This window comes from Lissotriton helveticus, chromosome 10 (assembly GCF_964261635.1).
Source record: "Lissotriton helveticus chromosome 10, aLisHel1.1, whole genome shotgun sequence".
NCBI lineage: Eukaryota > Metazoa > Chordata > Amphibia > Caudata > Salamandridae > Lissotriton > Lissotriton helveticus.
In genome coordinates this window covers 518832184-518854367 of record NC_136071.1, presented here as the reverse complement: position 1 = coordinate 518854367, position 22184 = coordinate 518832184, and the positions used below count along the sequence as shown (strand labels likewise).

Below are 22184 nucleotides of genomic sequence, written 5' to 3'. Positions count from 1 at the left end.
GATGAATACATCAAGGTTGGGAGATCGGCGGGGCGGCCGGTCCGGTAAGTAACGCCATCATTGTCCAGTCCAGCTTTTGGGCAGGGGGATGGTGTTCACCCGGTAAAATAAGTGGGGGTACGCCGTCCACCCGCGTGGTACCCTGACTCAAGCCCTGCATTTAGTGATGTCTTCTTGTGAGCAACAGCTGTGAAGTAAGCCACCTCCAGGCATTTTTGGCTCTTTAGTATGGGACTATTAGTGGTTTTAAAAGGAGCTGGGTTGAGTGAGTTAGAAATAGACACTCCCACATGGCAATGCAACCATCACCACACTCCCTCCCTGCTCAACATGCTCCAGTCATAACAAGATAAAACTCCATATTCATTCTACCCTTTCCTTCTTACATTGTAGATACGATGTTTATAGACTCCTGCCCTTTAGTAGCAGAGTATCAAGAGTTAATTTTACTCACTGTTTCCAAAACTTTAGAGGACTTTAGTGACTTGTGATAACTACGACCTAGGTCAGACTAAAACTATTCACCTTTCTCCGCTCACCGCATTAGTGACTTCCAATAGATATTGATATACATATAAACTTCGATGGGAACTCCGCCTACCTTTTTGATGGGTCAATTTCTCCGCCAGTATTCCCAAGAAGTTAGTCATTTTTTAATTATTTAAGTGCTAGGGAAGAAGATCCTGAATATTCCTGATCACAAGTTACACAGTCCATTGAGTGTGGATGTTTAGTTTCATTAATAGTAACTTTTGCTTAATATTGTCACTGCACTTTTCCTATGCATTAGGTATTCACTGAGTGATTCAATGTAAATATGCATTGCTATGTATACCATATTCCCACTAGATACGCCTTCTTATGATACATATATGTATGTGGTGTTTGTATAGTGCAAACTCTAGACGTCTCTGGTTTCTGGACATGATGACATTCTGATGTTTGAAATGTCTCAAAGCTCTGCAGCGCCTTTCTTGAACTTAAAATAAGTGACCACAAGGTACAAGAATATTTGTACTAGATATTTGCACCTTGAAAGCTGGAGGTAATGTGTTTAGTCTTTCTTCTGGTAGGGTGGATGTTTGATATTGAGGAGAGCTGTGCAAGGATTACAGGTTTTGTTACGGCTCACATACTAGAACATAATATGTGCATCTCCATTTGTTACATTATTGTTTTTGTGTCTGTTCCTCCCTAAGTGAGCTTTTGTTCAAAAGTATGGCCGACCGTATGGCAGAAGATGGATGGAAGGAGCTTGGATACCAGTACGTGAGCATTGACGACTGTTGGTCTCTGAAGGAGCGGGATTCCCAGGGGCGGCTCCAGCCTGACCCAGAAAGGTTTCCAAGTGGCATGAAAGCCCTCGCGGACTACGTAAGTAAACTGTCATTATAGAGAAATGTGTTGACCTATCTTCAAGTATATGATTGGATTGATCAGATAACAACGTAATTGTAGCATGACACTGGTGTTTCAGGTGAACACCTTGTCATATACTAATGTGTGTTTCAGGTATGATGGAGGTGTCAGGAGAGAGACATATTGCATACTGGGTTTCTAAATGCGATTTCGTACTTAATTATCCTCATTCTTTTGTGCTGAGTTTGAAGGTGAACATCCCGTTGCATTTTTAAACTGAACTTTACGCATGCTGCTTAAATGCAGCGTGCTGCCTCTTCTAAGTCTATGGTTCTGTCAATATCTAATTATTCGGTCAATATCTATGTGCTGATTAGACGGCTAACCAGAGACGTTTGTGGATAGTGTGTGTGAAGCTTTTGTTTTGAAGTATCAGTTGATGGGAGGAGGGACTGGGAGACATGCAGCTCTCTCTCTGTCCAGTTAAGGTCGCCCACATGAAGAAATCCCACTGCACTGACTTTCCTCGGGTGATACTTCCTGGTGGCCACTTCTGTGGTAAGAGGGAAGCCCCCTACTTTTCAACAATCCTCACCTAAACACCATTGCTTGACAAAGCATTTCTCTTATCCCAGCCAAAGCTGATAGAGAGGTAGATGTTTGCATGCTTATAGGAAGCTGCGGGATCGCATGTGAGGACAGCCATAATAGTGGAGACACTAAGACGCCTCAAGACCAAACCCTGATCCGAAGAGACACAGTGAATACCTGTATGAGAGTGACATACCACCTAGTTTACTTTAAAAAACAGCTCTTTGAGACATTTGCTTGCATAAACCAGCAACCCTTCAATATCCAGTCTTTCATTATCATATCACAACTGTGTCCACTAGCATACATGGTCACAATACTCTGCAGTGGTGAAGAAGAGGGATCCTTTTTGTAGATGCTTCAAGTTCCACTGCTGCAGACACTCTTTATTCTTCACAGAATTTGCTGCTAGAACCTGGAAGTGTCAGCTGAATCCTGTTCTCCACTTGGGTACCCCAGCCCACATGATCCACCAAGCTTATCTATGATCCCAAAAACCTGAAAGCCTCACACACAGGAGGTAATCCCTTTCTTTATAGCCTCTTGCAACCAGTTCCCAATAAGGTCACCCTTGGACAAAATAAAACAATCATGCCCTCGGGATTAGGGACCTGATCCAAAGGCAGACAGACAACATGATGTCTTCTGGGTGAGAGGTCCGGAAACAGCTGGAAATTCTGGAGGGGGTGAAACATTGTTTCTCGGCTTGACAGGATGTGGGCCCTTGGCATAACGGCTTCAAATCATCTGCACGTTTTGCTATTCCACCTGCTGTTGCTGAGAACTGCTTCCTAGGACTTTCACACAACTTTAAGGACCTATTTTGGGTGCATCATTAAAGGAGATAAAGGAGATGAGGGAGAGGGGCAGAGTTGTGTAATGCCTCTATCACTAATCCAAATCCAGGTATATTTTGTGCAAATAACTCTTCTTTCAAATATATTACCATTAAAAACGTTGTGTTACCGATACTAAAAGGACAAGCTTAAAAGAAGGTTTTGCCGTGTTTAGAGGAGACCATTTCATTTCTGTTGTATCGTTTTTGTTGATATTGTGCCTTTTTATAGTTTTGGGTTCGGATGATAAAGCACCACCAATTTACTTATTTGTGTGTTCATTGAAGTGCAGACATGTGTACTGAAATGCAAAACAAATACGACTTAAGCAGCAGAAATTGGTGTTTTCATGGCTGGTTCCAATTAAAAACAATGTATCATTACCTTAAAATTCTGTTCCTAAGTGTGTTTGGAAAACAAACCATCCTGCCTATTCCTTCCTTTTCCAGGTGCATTCTAGAGGACTTAAGCTTGGCATCTACGGTGACATTGGTAACTACACATGCGGCGGCTACCCTGGCACCACACTGGACACCATCACACTCGATGCCAACACATTTGCCGAATGGGGAGTTGACATGTTGAAATTTGACGGCTGTTATTCCAATGCATCAGTTAAAGCCATAGGTCTGTTATGATTTATGTCCCAACGTACATCGAATGCTCGTGAAATGTATATTTGGTTGTTGTTGCTGTGCTTAATGTGCTGAGGCAATGGGTTTGCTATTGCCAGCATTCCTTATGACATGACATGCATTGGGACAACAGCATTTGGTGTTTTGCATCAAACCTATTCCTATGGGAGCCCTAACAGGTCCATGTGGCTTGCACTAAAAAAAATTCTGGACTTGTAATCCTTTCAATGTGAACAGAGCAACACAGAATTAATCAGGGTATACAGTATAAAGATGAGAAAACAACTATATGTGATTAATTAAAGGAATGCGTTGCCCCAGTACGCAAGCTTTTAGACACTTTTGATGTCAGATACTTCCTCTACATTTCATTATTAGAGTCCAAAGATATGTTTCCTCAACAAGCTATTCACCAAAATTGAAATCTCTTAGCTAGTCTAGGGCAGAGACATCTTGAGGGTTCATTTTGCGCAATCACCAGATCTTGTAAGGGAGAGTTTATAGATTGCAAGTAAAATGAATGTGGAGTCCTCATTTATGACGGTTGTTTACATGAATCAAATCTTCAAGTTGGCCATGAAAGCAAAGCCAGACAAGAATTCCTAACATTGCAGAGCACTTCATAGAGTCACCTTTTATCTCTGTATCATACCATGGGCTGCAGCTGAATGGACTTCCATTACAGTGTGCCTGCAGTGGACTACTTAATTGCCAGTCATATTCATTACTAAAAGTTCAAAGTTTCCTCGTCAGTCCTTTCTTCATGAAGCGAGTGCTCACCCTGAGGCATGAAACCTACTTGCTGTTATAAAAAAAATCAGTGGCAATGCTCCGAGAATTTTCTTTTTTTTCAAATTAATTCTTCCTCTTCTACTTGCTAGTAGGATCTCCCGGACTTGCATTACTTCTTATATATTACCGTACCATGTTTGTCTTGGTTAAAGGCAGGCAAGCCAATGACTATACCAAGGAAGCACTGGACTCCGGGTAGTGAATATTACCAGTAAGTAGTTGGGACATTATAACCACATCGGTCTTAATCATCATTGCTTTTAATTAGCAAGGATGTGCCTGGCCATGCCGAACTCCATTCACAGGCATTAAGAGACGTTTGACTATTATAATGCAGGCCTCACGTGTACGGGCATAAGTATCATGCACTGGTTTGATGCTCCTTGTGGGCATTGTATAGGTCCATCCTTTGAGGGGTATGGTCAGTGGGTTCAATACAATTATAAAAGGTGTTATATCCTCCCTTTCTTTTTTTCTGCACCACATTAACCATTTACTGGACTCTGGTATCGTATATTACATCTATGGCCGTAGGTTTATCCATTCCCAGCAGGACCTCCTTGTTATCTCCCCTCAACACAAGCGTGCCTTCCCAAATAAAGCAGATTAAACTTCTTAGCAGTCTTAGATTCTTTACTGGGTATCACCGCAGAAACTATCAGACCTATGGACACTGGCGTCGTCACCCACAGCCCTTATTCAAACTTCACACCTCTACCGCAAATATATTGTATGTATTTTTAACCTGTCAATTGTTCGATTTTAAAACATAGCCACCACGTTTTTAACGAAATATGAAATCATCCTATATATGTATTCATCTATAAATTTTATACTGATGTGTGGAATGCTAAGATTTTAATGAATCAATGCAATAAAGAAACTTGAGACTTGAAAACTACTGGGTATCACCGCAGGTTGAAAAGAGAAGACTTCTGCAGCAAATTCATAAAACAGGCAGAATGCTGCTCACAGAATGGAACAAACCCTCATAAAAGTAGTTCTCTGTCTGGAAAAGTTTAACACCAGGTTATCAATGGTTTGGTGCATTGATCTGAAATGTGGTTAGCAATCTGAGGCTCCCTCTACTAGTTGAAGCAAACAAACCAACCTGGGATTCTCTTTCATACCTTAATTCCCTAGGCATAAAGCATGGTAAAAATTATATTATACGCTTCCTCTCATTTACTACTCTAACCACACTGGGCCCTTTACAATTAGACAGTTTACAGCACTCCCATTCCTCTGATGAATCTTTCTCCGCCAATAGGAGGGTTGGAAATTAGGGTAACCAAACACCATGTTAACTGTGCAATGAGGACCATTAATTTACAGCCAATTCGCAAATTTGAAATCAGATTTAGGTACACACCACTCTCAAAACCATGCTGTAGAAACAAAAGATAGCAACAGGAAGAGCCAATCTCCTAAAGAAGTTAAGTCAGGTTAGGATTATACAGACCAAAAGCTCTTCAACAGCAATGCAAAACAAAAGAAGTAACACCTGATATGTAACAGCTGATATTGTCGGAGCTCGATGATTCTCCCCACAACACATTGTCATAAGTAAACGGGACAGTTTGAATGGAAGAACCAATAGGACTCAATAGTAGACTCGGACAGATATTTGAATAATTTGGTTATTGTATTAAAGATTCAAAGTTTATTGCCACAAGTAATTTCTTGAGAAGTTCAGTTAAGAATATCACAGCTTGAATAACAATGGCAAACATTTAAGCAGGCTTTCTCGGATGATTATAATCAGAATCAACTGCAGAGTTATAGCCTCCTACCACCATTAAAGCAGAAGGATAATTAGTTGTCTAACCGCTCAAGTCCGACAAAGATGGGTAAAAAGTTCAAAATTAAAGTCCATTAAGGGTGAGTCCATTAGAATAAATAAAGGAATGGAAGAATGAAAAAAAGGAATGGTTCGGAAAATAAGGTTCAGTCCATCAGCTATCGACTGTAGCATCAACAAGGCAGTCCAAAAGTAAAAGTTAGTTAAAAAATCAATCAGCGTAGCATACTCTCTCACAGGGAAAAGAAAAAGTATGGAGTTGCCCCTCCTTTGGGGTTTCTTCCTTTATAACATTTTTAATATTGTCCCAGTGAGGTGGCATCACACCACCATTGAAAGACCATTGTATGGTCGGAATCAGGTAATGACACCTTAGATATTTGAAACATTGAGAATCTTTCCCATGGTAGTCATTAGAAAAAAGAGCTCCGAAAGTCCACATAGGCCTAACATTGGTGGAAAATAAATACAAAATTGCTATTTAAAGTAACAGCTGCAATCCTGTTCCCACAGGAATTTGTAACTGTGAACATTGAAGAAACATTCAGGAATGGCAGGGTGTTCTTATCAGTTAGAATACAACCCATAAGCATAATGTAAGTTGGTCCACTAGCATCCTATCTCTATTTACTGACTTCTTTTGTTCTCCTCTTTAGTTACCATGCAATTCTGTACTATTTTTGTGTAAATCTTTTCAAATTGACTCTGGTTCAGTGCCATGCAACACAACTTTTGGCATACACCCAAACTCCTTTATACTTGCTAATGTTGAAGTTTTATTTTACATTTTACCACGTGCTCAGAATGTGTTGTATTGGATTGTCACTATGATACTCTTAGCCTTTTACATTGTTTTAGATGCTATTGAGTAGTCTATTTTAGAGTCTATGCATTTTTTCCCTTTCTCATATTGTTACTTTTTTCTTGTTCTTTTGTGATCAACCTGACACATTTTTAGGCTGGGAAAAGGAACGCTTCACTATTGGAGCAAAGTCAAGACTGATTTGCATATGGGTGGGTCCAAACTGAGGTGGAGTGGTGTGCAACAGAGTGATTGACTGGGATGTAGCCCAGAGTATTTCATTACCAGTGGGTGACATTAATTCAAGCACTCTTTCTGTCACTGTCCACTGACCTTTCTAGTGGACTGCTCCCTTCACTGTACAGCTCTGCCTGGTAGCTGCTGTTTCTCTCATGGTTGCATCTGACCCTCTTGTCAGGAGTTCGAGGCCCTCTTGCACTCGCAGGCTCCAGCCCATGCCTCATCCCTGGTGGTCTAGTGGTAGAGCGTCACTACTTTGCTGCCGGACTGCCCTTCTGTCTTTCTTTTCTGCACATTTTCAGAGTTTCTGCTCTTTTTGCCTTTCTGGCACTGCTGCCTTTTCTGCTTGTAGCGTTTTCTGCTTTTGCCTTTTTACTTGTCCCTTGTGCTCTTTTCCTCATGCATTGCCGCCCTTGCTGCTGCAATCCCCAATTTCCCTCCATTGACCCTTTCCCACTCCCTGTGTTTCCTGCCCCGCAGCTGTCCAGCCCGCGCACACTACTTAATTGTGGCCGTTTACACGCCAAATGCAAGTCTGTCTCTAATCACCCATGCCTGGACTGCACCCAGAGCCATGGACCCATGGTTCTCGGACCCTCCACCAATACTACGCCAGCATCCTTCTTGCCCTCAACACAGGACACCAAACTGCCGGCCACCTCGCCCCACTGAAGGACTCCCAAGGACCCTTCTCCTGCCGGAACTGCAGCTACACCCTCGTCCACCCCAACATGTCAGTTCCTCTCGCCCGCCAGCCGACCGGCAGTGCCCCTGACTGGCTCAACTGCATCTTCCTCAACACGTGCTCCCTCCACAAATAAGCCATAGAAATCTGAGACCTCCTCGACGCCCCCTCTCCTGACATAGCCTTCTTCACGGAAACCTGGACCAACCCCAGCTCTGGTCTAGACATTGCCTTCGCCATCCCGGACGGCTACAAAATCACCCACAAGGACCATACTGACTAACCAGTTAGAGGCATTGCCATCGTCCACAAGAACACTCTTCTGCCTGACCACTCACTCGAATGACCCAAAGACAACCACGGCACAACTCCATTTCCAGATCCAGACCTACCCCAACACCACCATCCGCGGCACCCTCATCTACAGGCCTCACGGCCCCTGCCCACCCTTCACTAACGCCATTGTAGACCTCATCGCACGCCAGGCTCTCACATCCACCAATTACATCCTACTCTGCTACCTCAATTCCCACCTAAATGACTCCAAAGATCAAAACACCCGATGTACAACGCTTTTTAGTGTGCGCAAACGGGTATTAGACCAGTTTGCGCTTGCTAAAAAGCATGGGCTCATGTACAAACAGTATTTTACGACTCGCAAATAAATTGCAACTCACAAAATACTGTTTTGCAACTTGCTGTTAGGAAGGAGCGTTCCCTTCCTAATACGACCGCAAAGCTATGTACCAATGTTTTACGACCGCAATTGCGGTCACAAAACAATTGTAAATTACCACCTACTTCAAGTAGGTGGTAATGCATTCGCAAATGGGAAGGGGTCCCCAGGAGACCTCTTCCCCTTTGCAAATGCATGCAATATTATTTTTTAAGGGCAGGCAGTGGTCCCAGGGTCCCCTACCTGCCCTTAAAAAATTAAACAAAAAAGTTTTAATTTAAAAAAAATGCATTCCATTTTATTTGAGAGAAAGCAGGCTGCATTTGAAAAAAACAAACAAGCTGCTTTATTTAAAAGCAGTTCCAGACATGGTGGTCTGCTGAGCACGCAGGCCACCATCCCTGATAGGGCCAGTCATTCCCAATAGGCTGGCAAATTGCGAGAGGCTCATTAATATTCATGAGCATCGCAATTTGCGACCCCATTGGGAATCTCTAACAAACCGTGTTAAACACACTGTTGTACATGCCAAATAGAGCCTCGTAAATGGTGAGCCTACATCCCTTCTGAAGAACCTTCCCGACAAGCAGCTAGCCAAAGCTCTGACCCATGCAGCTAGACACACGCTCCACCCCATCTTCCCCGCCTCACGGCAGCATCACCTTCAGCCACACCACCAAACCCCTCTGGACTGACCATCACTGCATGCTCTTTGCTTCACCACTCCCACTGTACACCGCCACCCTTACCATCCCCCCCATGGTAGCTGGAACAAGGCCACTGAAGAACATTTCACTGTCTTTCTCAGCACTACCTCACCGCTGACATCAACAGATGGCAACACCTCAGCATGCTACCTCCACCAATGGTTTCCTACTGCGCCCACACTCTGGCACCCCTCAAGAAGGCACCAGTGAAGCAACACGCCAAAAAAGCCCGCTGGTACACTTCCGCCCTCCATGAGTCCAGTCGCACCTGCAGACAACTTGAGAAGAGATAGAGAAACAAAAAAAATGGAAACCCACCCAACCTTCAAAACCACTATCAACACACACTACCTCTTCCTCAAAACCACAAAGAGACCAGTCCTCCAAGACAGAAACAACGTAAACAACAGCAAAGAACTCTTCGCCATCATCAAGGAGTTCGCTAGGCTAAATAGCGAGACCACAGATGTCCCACCCTCCCAAGACCTGTGCAACTAACTCAGCACCTTCTTCACCACAAGATAAGGCAGATCTAAGACAGCTTTGACACCCAAGACCCTGCCACAACTCCTGTCCCCACCACATGTAACCATGCTGCACCCCAACAGATCCTGCTCAACTTGACTCCACTCACCTCAGACAACACACTCAAGACCATGAAGAGCATCCACACAGTTGCCCCCTTGAATCCCTGCCCATATCACATCTTCCATAGAGCAGTCACCTCCATTGCCCCAGAGCTTGGCTGCACCATCAACTGCTCCATCAAAACTGCCACCTTCCCCAACAACTGGAAACAGGCAGAGACCAATCCCCTGCTGAAGAAGCCATCTGCTGACCCAACAGACCTCAGGAACTTCAGACGCCACCTATGACATCCGCTCCCTCCTTGACCATGGCAAAACCACAGCCCTCATCCTACTGGACCTCTCGGCCGACTTCGATACCGTCTCCCACCGCACCCTAATTGTGAAACTCCATGTCGCCGGCATCAGCAACAAGGTCCTGAACTGGATCCACTCCTTCCTTACCGGCCGAACACAGCGAATCAGACTACCTCTGTTCCTCTCAGGACCTACAGAGATCAGCTGCAGAGTGCCCCAGGGATCTTCCCTCAGCCCCACCCTCTTCAACGTCTACATGGCCTCCATCGGGCCATCGTCAGCACCCTAATTGTGAGACTCCACGTCGCCGGCATCAGCAACAAGGTCCTTGACTGGATCCACTCCTTCCTTACCGGCCGAACACAGCGAATCAGACTACCTCTGTTCCTCTCAGGACCTACAGAGATCAGCTGCAGAGTGCCCCAGGGATCTTCCCTGAGCACCACCCTCTTCAACGTCTACATGGCCTCCCTCGGGCCATCGTCAGAAACCACAGACTCAACATTGTCTCCTACGTCAATGATACCCAGCTGATCCTCTCCCTCACCAACGAACCCAGAGGATTGAAGGCCGTTTCCACCTGAATGAAAAACAGTTGCCTCGAGCTGATCTCAGACAAGACCGAAGTACTCATCCTGGCACCTGCCCCCTCAGCCTGGGATGACTTCTGGTGGCCTGCTGCACTGGGAACCCCTCCCACCACCATGGACCATGCACGTAACCTCAGCATCATACTGGACTCTTCGCTCACAATGAACTGCCGGATCAACGATGTATCATCATCTTGCTTCCACAAGCTACACCTGCTTCAAAAGACATTCATATGGATCCCCACAGAATCCAGAAAGACTGTCACCCACACACTCAACACCAGCAGATTTGACTACAGCAACACACTCTATGCCGGCGTCATTGAAAAACAGCTCAGGAGACTACAGAATGTTCAAAACACCGCAGCCAGACTGGTCCTCGACATACCCCGCCACAGCCAAATCACAGAACACCTTTGACTGCTCCACTGGCTCCCAGTCAATAAGAGAATACCTTCATGCTCCTCACACATGCCTATAAAGCTCTCCACGATATAGGACCAGCATATCTGAACCAACGCCTTTCCTTCCACGTACCCACCAGACAACTTCTCTCTGCCCAACTTGACCTGGCCACTGACCCACAGATTCACAACACAAGACCATATCTGGTGGAAGATCCTTCTCCTACCTCGCTGCCAAGACCTGGAACACCCTGCCTCTCCAACTCAGGAAATCACTGTTGCTGACCCAGTTCAGGAAGGATCTCAAGACCTAGTGCTTTGACTGAATCTCCATGCCCAGACGGATCAGCAGCTGCACATTTGGAAGAATGTGGCTTCCGGTGGGCATGTCAGGATGAATTCTAGGTACTTTCGGAGGTAGATGTAGGTTATGTGCAACAAGTAAAATTAGTTAGTTTAAATATAGGATTACCAGAAATCTCTTGCAGTGAGGTGCATGTTCTGTCCCAGTCGCTAGCTGTTAAAATTGTCTGTAAATCACCCTCCTATAACTGTTGCGTGGTTTCTCAGGGCCTTCTTGCTATCTTTTTTCAGGACCTTGTAGAGATGTTATGGCAGCTCGCAGCTCCCATTATCAGGGTTTCCAGTGTAGCATTGTGGCAGGGGAAGCCAGACCGGGGTCCTGGGTTAGCCATTCCAGATTTATCAGGGTGTCCAGGTCCGCATCGCATATTGAAGGCCTACACATACGAGATGAATGCATACCCTAGGTACAACGACCCCGGAGTACGACATCCCCCTTCAATCCATCTTGCTATTGACATGTCCTTGCTTTTTTTTTTTTTTTTAATCAGATGTAGCCTCAGTTTTCCATTCTCCTTGAAAAAGGGGGGTGTCCCAGCACACTCCTGACTGCTGCCTATGGATGTATCTTTTGGGCACATTTCTACCCCTCATGAAGAAGAGTACCTGCAGCTATGCCTCGCCTTTTTCCCAGTTATCTAAGTGCTCGCGCCATTTAACAACATGCTGCATATGTGCCACAATGTAGTGTCTATCTCAAGGTTAGTTAGGTAAGCTCAGTCCACCTATGTATCAATCTATTCTCAAAATATTCCGACCCGCCCTGCTGCTCTTCCTGGGCCAAGCCTTAGGTTGTCCAGCTCTTTAAACGTAGATCTCCGAATTGGGCATAATGTGTTTTGCTGCACAATATGGGCACCGAGGCAAAAGCCCCATTTTAGCACTTGCAGTCCTATCCACTATGGACTGGGGGAAGTGTTTGAGAATTACATGAATCTCTGTATGCCCTGCATCATCCTTCCCATATTGTATTGGTTATCAGTGGAATATGTGATTTGCATACCTAGGTATCTGGTGCTCGTTATTCATCATTCTATTTTGACATTGTTTTACACTTTCTCCTTTGTCTTAGGTTATCCAAAGATGAGTAGTGCTTTGAACGCTACAGGGAGACCCATTCTGTACTCGTGCAGCTGGCCAGCGTATGAAGGCGGACTCCCACCAGAGGTACAGCGTCTGCTTGAAAATATGTTGTTTAATTAGTGATGGCATGTCCAAGAACTCTCCCCAATCTCTCCACTAGATGACAATCAGTGATGCCTTCTTATGGTTGCTGCCACTCTGCCTTCTTTGCATGCACACCCATCGGAGAAGCCTGTTGCTCAAAGAATAAACTAAAAATGTTTTGCTTTGTTTTCTTCGAGCTCTGGATTCTACAGGTTACAGTATAAAAACTAAAGCAAACTAATCTTCCAAATCTGAGATCAAAAACAATCCCAGCCTGTAACTGGGGTAATCATAAAGGGGAGGGCTACGGAATGCACAAAATACATGTCTGTGCAGGTGGGTACACGTGTCAATGTAATAGTTTATGGACAAATGCCATAAACGGACACATTTTCAGACTGTGAGCCATAGGATTGTCATGGCAGACTCCCTCTTCAAGTTGGAGTGATTCACTGTCAATAGAACCTTTTGATAGTGGCAAAAAGTACCATGGGGCACATTTACAAGGGGATTGCGCCTCCGGAACGTCACTTTTTTTCAACGTTCCTATGGCACAATGCCCTGTACCATATATACCAAGCTATGTTAAGCCACTTTGCTTGGCTTTGTTCCGCTTTGTAAATATGGTACCCTTTCACGCAATGTTCTGCATGAAAGGGGCATGCAATGGTGTTGCTGTGGGCGTTCCACTGCAACACCCATTGCTTTTTGATGCTACCCCAGATTTATAAGGATGTATAAATCTGAGGCATCGCCAAATACTAACGGCATGCAAAAGCCTGCATTAGTTTGGTGCATTGAGGAGAAATACTTTTATTTCTTATCGTTTTTGCTCTTTCTTTGTGTGCTGCATTTTGCAGCACGCATAAAAAGAGCAAATCGCAATTAAAGATGGTTTATGTGCAGGAAGGGACACCTACCCGCATGTGATCGTGGGTGTGCCGCAGGCCGGAAAAGCAGGCAAGGAGGCTGGATATAGTGGGCTATGCCGGTGTTTTATTTCACACAAGTCAGAAAACAGTAGTTTCATAAACAAAAAAATGATTCCAAGGGAGGGTGTCCGGGTCCTCTTCGGGTCTTGGGTCCGGGTTTCTTTCTTCGAGGACAGGTGGCGGGTCCCGACTCCGGAGGATCCTCGGAGGGCAATAAGAGGAAAGAAAAAGGTACCGTTAGTCCTGCCTGGGACTCTATTGAGTATTTGTACCAGTCACCGACACTCGAGGTAGTGAGGGATGGAAAGAAGACCGTGAGGAAGGGCAAGGTATTGAGGGGGGAGGGGTAGGTATGAAGCAAGAGAGTGTCTGGTAGGGTCGTGAGGGGGAGGGCTTTATACACAGTGAAGGGTGCTTTACAAGTACTATACAGTGCAGCTATCACGACGCTTGTGACTAAGAGAGTATGTTACAGGGTATTTACAGCGAGCACCTAGCGTGCTCTGAAGATGGCAATACGGGTACTCACACCGTCCGCCGCAACTCTCCAGTGAGTCGCGGCCGCCCTTCAGCCACCTCCTGGGGACTCCACCAATCTTCCGTCCACACGTCTTCTTCAGGGTTCGCGTCCTCTCCTTCTTCAGCTCCAGTCCGAGTGTCCCGCTACGATGCTCCGACGGCGTTCTGGTCTCTGTGTCCGGTTTTTCCTTTTTCTGGCGCTGCCACGGGGGTGGAACTCCCGGGGTCAGAGGGATGTGCTTCCTGTCTATGCCTTCCTCCGGTTGGTTCCTGTAAGACAGAGAAGGGCGGGGGTCTAATCGTCATGGTTTCTGCTTCGGGACTCGTTCCTGACATAGGGGAATGTTCGAGGGGGCTTAGTCCTGGCAGAAAGGATAGCGGTAAGTGTTCGAGAGGGCCCAGTCCTGGCGGGGAGGATAGCGGGACCGTATCACACTGCATATAAACAATTATTCCTTGCAACACAGACACCCTTGGCACTAAGTAGCTATTTTTAGCACTTGCACAGGGAAAACACAGGGGTGCACCATATTCTTGTAAATACGGCACATCACTGCGTTTTTTTAAATGACTGAGTGTGGCGTTGCAAATTTGCTGCAGCAGCAAATGTGCCATTTTCTTGGGAATATATCCCCGTATCTGTACCTTTCCCAAGTATGCCTGCCTGCTAGGAGAACACAAGAGCTGCCTTTGCACCCCTTGGAACCCATTTTCTTACATGCAACCACATTTGATGGGTCCCTGAATGCTCCAGTGAGGGTTCAGGGACCTCACTCTAGGTGTCAAGTTTGTCTTTCACTTAAAAAGTTCAAATTATTTTACGCCAACAGGTACCATTGGACCCTCCCCAGCCACATCAGTGGACTCTCACCCACCAGGTGTCCTATATATAAACAATTACTGAAGAGAACGCTACATTACATACGAGTTTGAAACCCCATCGGCACCCCAGGACACAAATACAATTAGCATTAAATAAAGTGTCTCTATTGGTGTGTAACTGTGTACAATAGGACAAAACATACTGGGAAGTTTTTTAGCTTGTGTATATACAGTCAACATTGTATGTTTCTATGTGTTTCTCACAATGGAACAATGCACATTTAAAAATAAATAATAATGTTATTGACATTTTACATAAACATGTTTCCAATGTTGCTTACAGGTATTTGTCATTTTTCGAACCAACATTTTTTCCTGCATTTCCAAATATTCCTAATTTATATTTAACATGCATGCTACAGGGCGCCATCAGGCCCACTGGTAACTCACGGAGTTCAACGATGCATTTGGGATATCAAAACACATTGCAAAAAGACAAGAGACAATTTTACAGCATCTGTCAAAGAGCAGGTCAGAAGGCCATGCACACCACTGTCTTCCAATCGCAGTTAGTCCCTGTCGCCTAAGAGCTTCCATTAATGTGTAAAGGAGCAAGTTAGGGGATTTGTGCAACCTGCTTCCATGTTGCAGTGTATGACCCCAAATATAAGGTTATGAACCTTCCAACTAAAATTTACAAACTATCTATGACAGCATTTAAGCAGTATTAATCATAACAGGCCTTATTTGTCACTCAAACCAACTCTGTCAATCTTCTGTCTCAAGGGTAGTGTGCTGTAAATCTACTACTCTACCTGTCGGACTCCGCTGGCAAAGGTGCCACTGGTGGGGGGTGGGCTCCTCAGCACCTACCCCAACATCGCAACGCTGTAGATAGCAGTAGCCTAGGCTGCGGAATTTTCAGTATCAGCCAGTAAGGCCCCCTGATTCGGTTCCAGACCAGTTGAACCAAGTGCCACATGATTAGCTTCATCCAGCCACCGGGTAATCCATTGGAGCTCAGCTGCTGCAAAATGTACCTCAAAGTCAGGGAGGCAGAGAGCTTCAATTAGAGACCCTATGGTGGCCCCCACCCCAAATTAAATTTCGGAGGAGGGAATTCAACTGTTGGTACCAAGGAGCTGGTACACGTACCATAAGGCTGATAAAGTAGTATAACGGTCGCATAAGCATCAGCATCTTGGAGATTTCACTATGTGTCTTGGGGGTGGCAATTTAAGCTATCTCCAGAAGAACACACAGGATTTGAGAGACTGCAACGCCACTCCCAGGTTACCTTCTTGCAAGTCTTAAATTTCATGATAGGTTTGGATACCTAAGTACTTGAAGGTAATTGGGGTTCAGACTATTCCAGGGGGGAAACCCACTGGTTCGGGAATGTCGTGGACTGCTAGAAACACGCAGGTCTTTATTAGATTCAAACTAAGACCCGGGAAAGTCCCAAACTCTTCAAGAAGCTATATCTTGAAGGCAATATCAGACCGTTCGCAATATAGATCAACAGATTATCAGCAAATTGGGATACCATATGCTCACACTCCTCCACAATAATGCTCCTGCCCCTTACCTCCAACCGCAATATATTTGCCAGTATTTCAATTGTAATGGCAAATAGGAGGGGGGACAGAGGATATCCCTGCCTCGTGCCCAGATATATATTGTATGGGTATGAAATAGTGTGACCCATTTTGACTCTGGCAATGGACTTCGTATACAATAACCGTACCCATTTAACCCAGATCAGCTCCCATTCTAAGCATGACTTCCTCGAGAAAGCCCGACCTTATGGTATTGAATACTTTATTCAGGTCCACTGACATGATCATGGCATGAAAGTTAGTCTATATGTCGCAGCTGTAAAGAATGCTATACAACCAAAGAACATTGAGAGCGGTATTAAGCTCGGGGTAAACCCATTCTGGTCTTTGTGGATCAGCAGCCATATATGTAGTAATAGCCTGGTCACCAACACCTTACTGAGTATTTTAAAGTCCATGTTGAGCATTGAGAGGGGCCAAAAAGCAGTGGCTGCAAACTCCAGAGCCATGGGCTTAGGTAGCGGGATGACCAACACGTCTCTAGTAGAGGCCAGAAGAAGCCCCGAATTAAGTGACTCAGCATACATTGCCACTAATCTTGGACCCAGCACTCCAGCATATGTGGTATTGTATTTCACCACCAATCCATCTGACCCAGAGTTTTACTGGTGGTAATATCTTTGATGTCAACCATTATTTCCTGAGCATTGATTGGACCTCCCAGGTCCTCAGCCTCCTCAGGGGGAGGAGTCGGAGTGTCAGAAGGTCATGGAGGGCACCTTGAGCCTCCTGTGGGGCAGTGCCCATCGGTCGGTACACTGCAACGTAATAATCTCTAAATGCTGAGTGAATGTCCTTACAGGAATAGAGCATTGTTCTTTCAGGGGAAAGCAGGTGGGTGATGGGGCCAACCCTACTTTTCGGCCTAATGAGCTAGGCTATTAGTCTCCCCAGTCTGACCTCGTCCTCATGTGCTCGGTTAATATATTCTTTATAGTTATGACATCTTAGGCGTTCCAGGATTACATTGTATTTCTCCCTAACTTCTAGTATCTTGGAAAAAAGCTTCTAGATGGCCATGCATCTCAGAGTATTAGATGGTTGTCTCTCCGATTCATTCTGAAGGCAAATGCTGAAAGAGACTCACCTTGGAGCATGTACCCATGGCTGCTGGAGCAGAAGAAAGAGCTGACAGACAAGCAGCTAACATGGAGTCCGGAACAGCCCAAATTTAATCAGCTCTGATTGTGAAAAGTATGTTGAAATACAAGGTGGAAGGCCATAAAGTAATGTCAATGTCACAAAATAAATTGATGGAAGGAGTGTTGAAACTTTTTAATTACTTACCCCCAGTCATAGATCTGGGTTTAATCCATCTTTATTTTGCTTGCCACGTCACCCCAGTTTGGACCCAGCCATAGGCAAATCAGTCTAGCCCGTGCTCCCCATGGGAGCAGTCCAGCCCAAACTGCCCTGCCAGGTCCTCCCTAAACCGGAAAAAAGCATCCTGGGACCAGTTTCGGGGTATCACCCCTCATCATAGAGGCTAGCTTACATCCAGTGGCACAGCCTGGCATGTCTGGGCATATACCCGTAGCCACTTAAGGTGTACATAGCAACATCACAAAATAAAATACTCTCCACAGAAAACTAAGTTGTGTTTTCGATGTGGATTTTCCTTTCCACATGAAGGTAAATGCCTCACCATTGGACAGATATGCAAAGGCTGCGGGAAAGAGAACCATTTTGTAACAGTTTGCAAAATGGATGTACGACCAAGTGTGTCACGTCTCGAATACAAAATGGATGCCTGACAGTTCCAGACGAGACACTCTACTTGCTCTCACAAGAACAAGATACCACATCAGTTCAGGCAAGTACAAACTGAACGATGTCAATTGTCATCAAATTCCTAGTCTAAAAGCTTGTCACTGCCATTGTCAAGCGAAAGTGATAAAGATGGGTGTGAAATGTCAATGTTGACTGCTGAACAGTGTGCACATGTAGGATTAGCCTCTTGCAAGGAAGAATAATGGTTGAAGCTAAGTCTACAAGTGAAAGTGTGAAATTCTTTCGAAAACTGTCCGAAGATCACACTGACAGTGAATGGGTGCTCCATACCTTTAATCATAGACAGTGGCGCATCAGTAAACATTATGCCAGCAAAAAAGTACAAAGAATTGCCTCCTGTGCCCCCTTTATTCCCATCGAAAACTAAAGTGTATACGGGGGCTGCTTCTCAACACCACTGCAAAGTCAAGATTTATTCATAGCGATAATGAAGCATAAAAAATTAAAATACAAGCACATATTCATGTCTTGGCAGGCACTTCATCAAGTGCATGTTTACTCACTTTCAGTACTTGTGCTTACATGGGCTGATTTCTATAAACTACAATATCAAAGCCTATCATGAGATAAGTAATTAGTTTCCATCCTTGTTTCATGGACTAGGAAGACTTAAGAACACGAAAGTGCAACTTCAAATACATAAGGACACTCATCATGTTGCTCAAAGACATCATCGAATTGCAGTTCATTTACAAGAGGCTGTTGAGAAAGAACTTGAGATACTCTTAGAGCACAACATCATTGAGCGATCCACTGGTCCGGCACCATGAAAAGTTTGTGGAGTAGCGTACACATCTGCTTTGATATGCGCCAAGTAAACAAGGTGATTGAGCGGGAACGACATCCAGGTCCGCAAATTGCTGGCATGATTACACAGCTAAATTGAGCTAACCTCTTGTCCCATCTTGATTTATGCAAAGGGTATCACCAGATCAAACTGGAAGTGAATTGCAGGTACATTTCTACCTTTGTGACTCATGTTGGTTTATTTAGTTATAAAAGGCTACGTTTCGGAATGTCATCAGCTGTAGAACTGTTTCAGGATGTCAGTCACCACATAATACAGCCAGTCACAAATGCTTTCAATTACAGTGATGTCATACTAGTTTTTGGGGCCACACGAAAGGAACATGATAAAGCTCTTACACAAGTGCGTCGTATACTAAGCGATACAGGTCTCACTTTAAATGTGGAAAAGTGTGAGTTTCATCAAACCAAACTCAAGTTCTATCATGTATCTTTTCAGAAGGCGAATGACTCTGAATCCAAATAAAGTATATCTTGTCATCCACTGCTCCCCCACAAGATTTAACTGTGCTGTGATCCTTCCTTGGTATAGCAAGTTACTGTTCAAGGTATATACCGGACTCTGCCACTGTAAGTGACTCATTGAGAGACTTAATGAAACAAAATGTCCCATTTCAATGGTCAAGTGAATATGAACAAGGTTTCAAGAAAATCAAGCATGCAATTGAGAAGTCCACTGAAATGGCATACTTTCATCTGAATTGCAGACGTTGTTTGTTGTTGATGCAAGCCCAGTGGGGTTAAGTGCAATTGTTTCCCAGTACACTTGACATCTCAATGCCCCAAGCACATTGTGACTTATGCTAGCATAAGTCTTTCATCAACTGAACCTGCCCATTCACAACCTGAAAAGGAAAGCCTCACTGTGGTGTGGGCTTGTGAACATTTTCATGTGTTCCTATATGGAAAACATTTTACAGTTGCCCCTAACCAACAAGCCTTGCTCACCATTTTCAGCAGTCGTAATCTCAAGATGCCTCCTCGAATTGAGAGATGGAGGTTGCGACTGCAGGAGCATGATGATAGTTACTCGTTCAGGAAAAGATCAAAACCCTGCTGACTACTTCTCAGGAGTTCCAATACAGTGTCCTAGCATTCCTTCTAAAGCGGTGGCTGCTCATGTTAACTTCATTGTAAAGCGCAGTACCCCTGCTGCCATATTGGTAGAACAACTCATTGCTGCCATGAGTACTGACAGGAATTTGCTACGCCAAGAAGGTATCCTCTTCAGAGGGTCAATAACTTTTTTACCTGAGAGTCTGAGATAACCAGTTATTGAACTAGCTCACGAGGGACACAGTGGACTTGTTGCTGTGAAATAAGCTTTAAGAGACCAAGTTTGATTCCCTCGCCTTGATGAAAGAGTTGAAAAAGAGTTAAAGGCTTGTCATTTGTGCAACTGTTTGTCATCCAAGACAAACCCTCATCCATTAAACATGTCTGATCTTATAAAGCATGCTTGGGAGAAGATTGCAATTGTTTTTTTGGACCCCTTCACAATGGACTTCATCTACTAGTAATTGTGGATGAATAGTCCAGTTTTCCCCATGTGGAATATCTGTCATCGACTACTCATGACAGAGTCATTGAGATACTCAAAAGTATTTTTGCAACATCCGTTTTGAAATCTTCCGTTTTGAAATCTGACAATAGCCCACCTTTCAATAGTTGAGAATTTGAAGATTTTCTTGCTCATCAAAATTTAAAGCATCAGAAAGGCACACCTCTCTGGCACAGGCAAATGGTGTGGTTGAGAGATTTATAAGCACCCTCAGGAAGACCTTTCAGCACGCTACACTGGAAAAACTTGGAACTCAAATGAGTTCTTCGTGCATACTGGTCAACTCCCTATTCTACTACGGGTAAAAATCCTGCCACCTTAATGTTTGGGAGAGCCATAGGCACCAAATTGGGATGTATGACGTTAAAACGCATACTTTTACAACGCATACCGTTACAACGAGACTTTTACAACGCAAATACTATTACAACGCATGTATTTACAACGCATTTTTTTACAACGCAGGTACCTTTACAACGCATACCATTACAACGTAAGTATTGGTAAGTATATATAATTTTTTTAATTGTAAATTATTTAAAATTAATATAATTTAATGTAATTGTATTTAATTTAATTTAATTTCATTTAATTAATTTAATTTAAATTTAATTTTATTTTATTTTTACCTTGTACCCCTGTACCCCAAAACCCCAAAACTGACCCTGAACCCAAAAAATACCCCTTTACCCAAAAACTGAAAACTGACCCTAAACCCTAAAAATACCCCTTTACCCAAAAACTGAAAACTGACCCTGAACCCTAAAAATACCCCTTTACCCAAAAACCCAAAACTGACCCTGAACCCTAAAAATACCCCTTTACCCAAAAACTGAAAACTGACCCTGAACCCTAAAAATACCCCTTTACCCAAAAACTCAAAACTGACCCTGAACCCAAAAAATACCCCTTTACCCAAAAACTGAAAACTGACCCTAAACCCTAAAAATACCCCTTTACCCAAAAACCCAAAACTGACCCTGAACCCTAAAAATACCCCTTTACCCAAAAACCCAAAACTGACCCTGAACCCTAAAAATACCCTTTTACCCAAAAACCCAAAACTGACCCTGAACCCTAAAAATACCCCTTTACCCAAAAACCCAAAACTGACCCTGAACCCTAAAAATACCCCTTTACCCAAAAACCCAAAACTGACCCTGAACCCTAAAAATAACCCTTTACCCAAAAACCCAAAACTGACCCTGAACCCTAAAAATACCCCTTTACCCAAAAACCCAAAACTGACCCTGAACCCTAAAAATACCCCTTTACCCAAAAACCCAAAACTGACCCTGAACCCTAAAAATACCCCTTTACCCAAAACTGACCCTGAACCCTAAAAATACCCCTTTAAAAAAAACCTAACATATAACATTTTAAATATAATTATATACTTACCAATACTTACGTTGTAATGGTATGCGTTGTAAAGGTACCTGCGTTGTAAAAACATGCGTTTTAAATAAATGCGTTGTAATAGTATTTGCGTTGTAAAAGTTCCGTTGTAATGGTAGTGCGTTGTAAAAAATGCGTTGTAACGGGTGTATACCACCAAATTGCCACCATGGCCCACTAAGTGATCTATTGACATTGATAAG

The 22184-nt window shown here is 44.0% G+C and overlaps 1 protein-coding gene across 1 annotated transcript in view; it reads left to right on the top strand.

Annotated features, from left to right (window-relative positions):
- Positions 1-22184, top strand: part of LOC144784322 (alpha-N-acetylgalactosaminidase-like) — a 110041-nt gene that overhangs the window by 45177 nt on the left and 42680 nt on the right. Inside the window, exons 3-5 of the mRNA XM_078663031.1 lie at positions 1200-1374; positions 3236-3413; positions 12438-12532. Coding sequence (XP_078519157.1) covers positions 1200-1374; positions 3236-3413; positions 12438-12532 — 448 coding nt within the window. The remainder of the gene's footprint in view (positions 1-1199; positions 1375-3235; positions 3414-12437; positions 12533-22184) is intronic.